General features: G+C 43.8%; 1 protein-coding gene across 5 annotated transcripts in view; it reads left to right on the forward strand.

The window, feature by feature from the left end:
* The window catches only part of rusc2 (RUN and SH3 domain containing 2), a 44016-nt gene extending 41676 nt beyond the window's left edge, over nucleotides 1-2340 (forward strand). For all 5 annotated transcript variants that reach the window (XM_005730541.2, XM_005730542.2, XM_005730544.2 and 2 more), the window contains 4 exons: nucleotides 66-112; nucleotides 197-1262; nucleotides 1496-1666; nucleotides 1782-2340. In XM_005730541.2, coding sequence (XP_005730598.1) covers nucleotides 66-112; nucleotides 197-1262; nucleotides 1496-1666; nucleotides 1782-1989 — 1492 coding nt within the window. In that variant the 3' untranslated portion in view covers nucleotides 1990-2340. The remainder of the gene's footprint in view (nucleotides 1-65; nucleotides 113-196; nucleotides 1263-1495; nucleotides 1667-1781) is intronic.
* Nucleotides 2341-9031: the final 6691 nt, after the last annotated feature.

Consider the following 9031-nt stretch of genomic DNA (forward strand, 5'->3'; position numbering starts at 1 on the left):
TGTCTTCTGCAGGAGACTTTTACTCTGCTGCAGGTTTTAAATAAGTGACTGTTTTTCTGTTTTAGTCTGAAATCTTTGGAATTCTGGTTCAATCACCTCTACACGCATGAAGGTAAGACCATAGTGACTGAAACGACGGATTTCTTCTTGTGCATCTTGTTGTGACGCCTCCTCACCTCTCTTATCTTTTATTCAGATATTATTGCCGCATACTACAGCCCTTGGGGTTTCCTTCCCCTGTCACAGGGGCCGTGTCAGCCCCTCTTTGAGGAGCTCCTCCTCCTGCTGCAGCCTCTCTCACTGCTCCCCTTTGACCTGGACCTGCTGTTTGAACCACATCTCCTCCAAAAGGGACAAGAGCAGCTTCGTCGCAAAGAGCAGCTCTGCTCTGCAGGCCAGAGCGTCGACCAGTCGAAGTGCTCCACCTTCCAGCTCATGAGGGGGTGGAGCAACACTGTCAGTGAAATGGTCAAAGACTCAAGCGCAGAGGTGAAGAAAGAGAAGGCGGGGCTCAGGCGAGAGGGAACATGGCCAAGGATGGAGGGAGTTGGATCGAGAAGAGAGGCAGCAGCGGGGAAATCGATGCTGAGGAAAGAGGGCGTTACAGCTCAGAGCATGACAGCTGGGCCTGATTGCAGAGGGACAGTGAAGGAAGTAGGGTTTGCACATTTATGGAAGGAGAGGGGGGTCCAAGGGCAGAGGGTGAAAGGTGTAGGACAGGAGAGCCATGGAGAATATGAAGATAAAAAGAAGAAGGACAAGAGGAAGGAAAAAAACAGATTTCCTGCAGATGAAGGGCGTCAGCGGCAAGACAGGCAGGCCGGCTGGTGGTACCAGCTCATGCAGTCCTCCCAGGTCTACATCGACCAATCCACAGAGGGGACAAAGTTTGTTAAGACCGAGAAGAGGAAGAAGTCATCGGAGAGACGACAGGGCCAAATCCCACCCACAAGAGAGGGAGTGGTGGAGGGAGCGGAGGCCTCTCAGGAAGGTGAGGGCGGGAAGAGCAGTAGCTTGAGCGGGGACTCATCTGGATCCAGGGGGCGGCCTTCGTGGATGGGCAGCCCCCCAGAGTCTGTCCTCAACCAGGAGAATCACACCAACCCTCTGGAGGTCACGGTGACTGGGAGCCACGGCGGAGCCCAGGATGAGAGCCCCTCACAGGGACAGAGTCTGCGCTGGAGCAGGCTCTTTGGCTCTAGTGTCGGTTCTCCCTCGAAAGCAGAAGGAGGTGAACAGAAGCCAAAAACCCAAAAGACCAGGTGAGAAAATGTTCATGACTGAAACCACCAAAATATCATTTGTATATCTTAATCTGAAACTAACAGAACGATCACCTTCTTCCTGAGGAACATTTTCCAGTTCTTTACAAATTTAGTGGGTTTATATATATTTTTGCTTCACTGGATGTCGTTGATGTCGTGCCGCAAATGACGAAAGACTGACCTGGACTAACATCGGCCTTTTGTTTTCACGTTGTGTTTGTGTTTCTTAGACCTCCATCGGGCTGGCTCGGCTTGGATCGGTCTGTTCTCGACCTTGTAGCTTTGACCATTGGAGCAGGCCCCGGAAAAAAGGCGGAGCTTCCTGCCACACCAACTCGCACCCAAAGTACAGCTCCACCAGCGTCGACGTACCCAGCTGAGGCCAAACTACAGTCCAGCTGGTAGGAACCGCCTGCAGTGTTATCGTAGTGTTACTTGGAAGTGATGCCAAGCATTCCTCCCTCAATACTTTTCGATCACTCATCCTCACCTTCTGCCTCCGTGTTGATTTCTCAGCGAAGTACGAGCACTGTGCCACCACATCGCCACCGAGCCCGGACAGCTGAGCTTCAACAAGGGCGACATCCTGCGTGTTCTGAGCAAGGCTGACCCCGATTGGCTGCTCTGTTCCCTGGGCTCCACCCGGGGCTTGGTTCCAATTGTCTACGTCACCCTCAACAGCATGGAGGACAGCCAGGATTCCCCTGGTTTCGGGCAATGCTGAGCAAGAGAAAACTGTCCGAAAGGTGAAGCCAAACAGACATGGAGGGTATCCCTCCCGCACACGGACCGAACACAAAAACCCGTTTTCGTCTGTAATTTAAAGGGAAAAAAAGACAAATCATTGTAGTAAAGCTGGAGAGGATGCAGACATGACTGCGAGGGCAAGCATGCAGGCTCAACCACAAACAGACATCTGCTTCAAGGGTACACCCAGACACGTATGCATGCATACATCCAAAAAAACAAAAAAGCACCCCACAAACAAACCCAAAGACTCTCAAGCGCTTCTTTCTCTGCCTCTCCTCCTAGCTTAGCAATGTGCAGGTCCAGTCTATTTATCATCCAGCTCTAATTTCAAAAAAATAGGCGGATCTCTCGTGCTCCACACCTGGCTGCACTGTGCTGTACAGCTGCGCCACACGTTGAACGCGCCGCTCAAACGATCGCCCTCGGTGCCGGCGCAGGTTAGTTTGACGTCCTCTCGTAAACTTGATCTTTGCATTCGTGTAGAAACGAGTGAGTCTTTGCTTTTTGGTAAGATTGATATGAATGTAAGAGCTTTTGGATAAATGTTCTGTGATTCAGCATATTTTTATTATTCTAATGAGACGGTGGAGATCTGCACACGAGCTCGTGACAGCAGCTGTTCAGACATTCAAAGTGAAACGAGAGCAGAAGGAGAATCGGCCTTTTCTTTTTATCCTCTGTTTTGTTTGATCTGCCTTCGTTTAAAAGCGTGACTGTTGGATGGATAGACAGTCAAAGTAATCCTCCTTTCCTCACAGCTGGGATAAAACCATGGTTGACACCGACGACTTGCATGAAATCTCTCGAAATCTTTTGCTTTTCCTTACCGTCCTATTTCCCCCTCTCCTCACTCTCACATCTAAGAAGACTTGACAACCTGTGAGGATGGCAGGACTGAGCTGGTGGTAACACGGCCCGATTTATTGGTACATACTGTAAATGCATTAGTGACTTAAACGTCTGATAAATTCTATTTATTTAATAAGTTGAGGGAAGCACCTAAATGGATGCTTACAGAAAACATGGATGTCAAATGAAAGCAAAGCATAGCTGTGCAGGTGTCTTTGGAAAAGGGGATGATGGGATTTACTCCAGCATGGAAGTTTATTCCGGTTCAAAGTGCAAAGATCTCATTCATGCCTTAAAGCACAAGTGTCGAACTCCAGGCCTCGAGTGTCAGTGTCCTGCAGGGTTTAGATCTCACCCTGGGCCAAGTCGAGTTCATTACCAGGCCTCTGGAGCCATTTAAATCAGCTGTGTTGGATCAAGGACACATCTAAGACCTGCAGGACACCGGCCCTCGAGGCCTGGAGTTCGACACTTGTGCATTAAAGAGTGCAGGTGGGGGGGGGGCACCTGTCCAGCTATTTGTCCTGATGGTGTATTTTGTACGTGCTCTGACGCGTCTAATGTGACGCGTCCTCCAGATTTATGTCTGCACACGTTCACGTGAAAGAAAAGGAGATCCTGATATTTTTGATGTTTAAAGGGAAACCCCGACACATGGTTTGTGATGGAGGCTCTGTGGGGGTCCTGTTCAGGTGCAAAATGTGGCCTTAGGCTCAAAATGAGTTGATGGAGAACTAAAATTCCGACTGTATACTTTAAACGTATACAGAAGGCCAGTCTGGAAAATTATAAAGAGGTCAAATTAATGTACATATATTAAATAAATGAATGCTTGTGTATTTTTTGAAAATCTCACATAGGATATAATTTCACCATTTCAGTTTTCCGTTGCTGTATAGTTTTTATTTTTATGTAAGACTTTTAACATCTAATTTCAGCGAGATGATTAACATTTCATCCAAATGTAAATATATTTAAAACCCTCCTGAATTAATTTCTGCTGTAGAGCTGTACGTACAAATGTTATTAAAGGTTTCTCAGTGCATTTTATGTTGACTACAGGAAGCGAGCATAAGCTTTAGTCTCACTGCTAACCAACCTGCTGACTGTAAGTTGCCCGTCACGTTGGAGGAAGGTTTGCTGTTCGTTGCCATCCTGCTCAGAGCTCACCGGGGACCGACAGAAATAAACACACAGTAATTAAAACAGAGACGGGCGAAGGAGGCCCAGGGGGCCAGAGGCAAAGAGAGACTTCTTTTTAGAATTAAGCATTTAATTATCTGGGATGTTGTGCATTAAAATACTTGTAGGAGTGACATAAGAGAGAAGGAAAGAAAGGAGTGATCTTTGTTTCTCTCGTCTGTTTTCTCCCTGCATTCTCTCTCCCGGCTGCCTGTAAATACCTTCAGCATCAGTGACACTGCTCTTCTCTCTGTGTCCAGACTATATGATGTGTACGTATGACATTATCAAACTACTATGGATGTTAAATAACAAAGTGCTCATGTGATCACAAACTCGTGTGGCTCCAGTGTCTTTTTCCCCCTCACACGTCACCTTTGAAGGGATTTGTCTACCCGAGAACACTCTGGATTTATGGGCAGCATCCAGCTTACGACTCTGTTCACTGCGTGCTTATTAAATACCTGCTTCATTTATCAGTGAGGCTCTGCGCTGCCCGGTGATGGGCATGCTGGGTAAGTGTTCCCATCTTAGTTTTATGCTTTTCCAGTAAAATTTAAGTGGCTGCAACCAGAGATGTGTCAGGCAGTTGTATTATTAACATCATTATTATTATTACTACTGAGGGTGCAAGTTGTGCTTTCTGCTTTAATGCTATGCCAACGCGTTCAGCTGCTTATGATTTATGAGTGGTTTTCACAGGACTCCATGCAAACTAAATACAGCTTTACAGCTTCCATAGGACGTAAGTAACAGCCAGGTACTGCTAATCAAGCCTACTTGATAAACTAGGAATCAGTAAGTTTAAGCACCTGTGTAAAAGCAGATGTTTGGGCATTTTACAGCAGGTAAAATAAGCATTGAACACATCACCAAATTTCCAAGTAAATCTATTTCTAAAGGTGCTATTGACATGAAATTGTCCATAAATTCCCAATGATCCCAAACACAGCAGCAAATCTACAACAGAATGGGTGAAAAAGAAAAGAATCAAGGTGCTGCATGGGTCCGATCACAGTTCAGACCTCAACCTTATTTAATACTGTGCATAAACAAACGTCCACAAACCTGAATGAACTGTAGCGATGAATTCCTCCACAATCCTGCGAGAGACTCGTGAAGTCACACAAAAGACTGAATCATCTTCTGTGGTGTTTTCTTGTGTGGTGGATGTTTTGGTTTTGTTTTTTAGGAGTCCGCACAGAGCTCTGTGAAAACTTGAATTTCTCCATGATTATATATAAAACACAAGTCTGTTTTTTTTATTATTATTATTATTCTGTCTCATTAAACACCAGTTGAGAGTTTTCCAGTTCCAGTGGTGTTCCAGTTACACAGGTTAATTGTCTGCAGATCTGAAGTAGATTTTAAAAAGAAATCCTTCCCATTACGCCCTCAATATTATTAGCATTCCACATGTAGCACATGTTGCCACCAGAGGGCGATATTGTCTTTTTGTCTGAGCCACCTGTGCATGAACTGATGTGCTGCACACTGAAGATGTATTTGAGAGGCAAATAGATCAAATCATTTTTCTGCTTCTATAAGTTGTCCTCTCTTTAAGGAGCTGTGTCTCCACACATGTCTTTCTGTACTGATGTCAAGCTACACAAGTTGAACTTTGGTTGTAGTTAAGAATATACCTGTTTAATCTAACCGTACTGCTAAAGCTCATTGAACCAGCCTGATCCATGAGTGGATTTAATATTATTCTAAAGTCTTTGAAGCAAAACATACTTCAGAAGTGTTAATTTGCAAAACAATTTTGCATAAAATGTAGAAACAACATTTGAAACAAGGAAATGAGAAAAAAAATTGACATCAAATTAAGATTTCATTGAAGGGTAGTGTCATATATCCTCAAACAGCAACAACACTGATAATTCAGTGTATATAACACTTAATGTGTTTAGGATTGCGGGGGGTTAAATACCTGTATACTTAGGAGACATTTATATTGGGGCAATTAAGGACAGCTCTAGGTTGTAGAGGTAAAGCTTACAGTGATGTCAGTCAACAGCTCATCTAAGACAGGCTGGGTAATTTAACACCAGCTAAGAGCTGAGCATCTGTCTGCCATCAGGGAGGTTTGCCAGCAGTGCTGACAGATATGCTAGTGAAAGCCGTGCATCATCATGTGTAACTTAATCTGATGATTCACCTGGTTTCAAAGCACAGAGCACGTTAGACTTCAACATACACTAAATAGTCGATAACATATAACCCCTGGTGATATAAAATGTCACTCTGCAAAATGAATCTTTCCCCAGTTTGTTGTGGAAGAGCGTCACAGATATGCACTGAGCTCTGAGTTCAGCTCCAGCACACAGGTGGGTATTTTCCACAGTCACTGACGAGAATATTCTGTTTATCACTGCTGCTGTCTTTCAAATGTTTCACCTGACAAAGTAAAAATGATATTAATATGTGCAACATTTTACAGACTCTGTAATGCTACAAAAGCTGCACATGTTGTATATGATATGAATGACCACATGCTTTAATTAGCTAGAAACAAATCCTCAAGTGCCCTCGGTCATAAATCTGTGCAGTTATAGAGCAGTAAGATCACGACTCTCCCAAACTGATACCAGGCGTTTCTAATATCCTCTGAAGAGCTACAGTTAGGTCCATATATGTTTGGACGCTGACAAGTTTTGTTCTTTTACCTTTTTACTGAACCATGTTCCAATTATAGTTCTATAATGAACATGGACATAATGTGTAGACTCTCAGGTTTCATTCGAGGGTATCCACACTCGGACTGGATGAAGGGTTTAGGAGCATCAGCTCCTTAGTGTGCACCACCCTCTTTTGAAAGGGAACAGAAGTCATTGGACAATTGACTCAAAGGCTATTTCATGTGCAGGTGTGGGCGATTCCTTCACTATGTCATTATCAGTTAAATAAATAAAAGGCCTGGAGTTGATTTGAGGTGTGGTGCTTGCTTTGGCAGATTCTGCTGTGAACTGACAACATGTGTTGAAACAAGCCGTCCCAAGCTGTGAAAATAGATTAAAAACAGCCCAGAAATAGCTACAATAATGGGAGTGGTAAAATGGTACATCCTGAGAAAGGAAGACGGCACTGGTGAACTCAGCAATGCAAGAAGACTTGAACATCCAAGAAAATAACAGTGGTGCATGAGCACAGAATCATTTCCATGGTGAAGACAAACCCTTTACAACAGCCAACCGAGTGAATAACACTCTCCAGGAGGTCAGCGTACTGATATCCAAGTACCTAAAGAGAAGATGGCATGAAAGTAAAGGGTACAGAGGGCTCACTGCAAGGTTAAGCCACTCATAAGCTTCAAGAATAGCAATGCTAGACTGGACTTTGCTGAAAAAAGAGCTAAAAAAGCCAGCAAAGTTGTGGAAAAACATTCTTTGGATAGATGTTACAGAGATTTACTTCTACCAGAGTGATGCGTGGAACAGCTCATGATCCAAAGCAATCCACATTGATGATGTGACACAGGACAGAAGCAGCTGAATGAACTCTGAGGTGTACAGAGGCTTACTCTCTGCGCAAATCCAGCTAAATGCAGTCAAATTGATTGGGTGGTTTTTCTAATCCAGATGGACAATGACCATCCAAACATACAGGAGTTTATCAAAGCGAAGAAGTGGAATATTCTTAAATGGACAAGTCACCTGAGCATGAGCATGCATTTTACTTGCTAAACACTAAACTTCAGACAGAAAGGCCCACAACAAACAGCAACTGGAAGCTGCTGCAGTAAAGTTGTGGTATCACAATAAAAAGCAGGAAACCCAGCATCTCTGTCTCTGTCCAAATACTTATGGACCTAACTGTATTTCTTATCACAATACTGAAAAGTTCCAGTCAAGGGTCCGGTCTCAAAACCTAAAATAACTCACAAAGACAGAAGTTAAACACATTTCCAGCGCTCAAATGCAAAGTTAGAAGTACATGCATCAGTGCACAACGTGTCGTGTCTGCTTACATTTAAATGCACAGCTTTTTTTTCCTGGAAATGTGTTTGTTAATATTGGTGCAAGTTTTTCAGGCTAATAACGGCTCAGCTGAAACTGCAAATCAACTGAAATCAGCTCACGGTCAGGCAGCTTGCTCTGGACACATTACTCACATTTGTGATCAGATATTGCTAATTTGTGTATTTTGCAAGAATCACTTCTTTGTGCTATTAATATTTCTGTGAGCCACTCTTGCAGACACACTGACTGCTGTGTGCTGACACACGGTGAGTGCCTCTTATTTGTGTCACAGTTCCTCTTTAATGGTTTAACCGCAAAGACGTAGATTAGATTCCCCTGAAAAGATGCCTTTTCCTCAGAAAAATGACCGCGCTTCCATTTCTTCTTCTCCATTTATTTATTTTTTTGCATATGGGTATGTCCTAACTCAGAGCAGCCTGAGCCATTGTGATATATGTGGCTACACGCCTATACCCAATGTAATGAAAGAAGAGAGGGATTTTCCTTCTTGGGAGTGTCTTTGCACTATAATGACAGTCACGGCACAAGGATCTGTTGGGAAATAAATGAAGGAGTTGAAAGAGAAATGTTGGCGCATTGACTGTAGATGACGGATGATCTGATATCCTCGTGTTGGTGTTGTTCCCACATCATCATAATCCATCCGTAGAGGACAGCCTAGTGTGAAATCTAATGCTCTACATTTCCTGAATGTGTGGTGGAGGATAACAAAGGCCTTCTCACACACCAGATTAAACTTTATCCAGATAAGTAAATTATTAAACGTCTCACTGACACTTCCTTGAAATTTCACTCCAAATTTACCAGCGTGTAAATTCTCACTTTCTAAAGTTACCTCACAGACCATCTATTACATAAAACCCAAATAATGCCTCATGGTCTCACTTTGTGGGGGTTTTATGTTACTGTGAAAGGGAAGTTGTGCAAGCTCACAACAAAAGCTGACTCAGCTGAATAAGCAGCTGCAAAATGGACGTTTGCAGCTTTGTTTTCTTTGCTTTT

This window comes from Pundamilia nyererei, unplaced genomic scaffold (assembly GCF_000239375.1).
Source record: "Pundamilia nyererei isolate P.nyererei 1_Seehausen unplaced genomic scaffold, PunNye1.0 scaffold00038, whole genome shotgun sequence".
Taxonomy (NCBI): Eukaryota; Metazoa; Chordata; class Actinopteri; order Cichliformes; family Cichlidae; genus Pundamilia; species Pundamilia nyererei.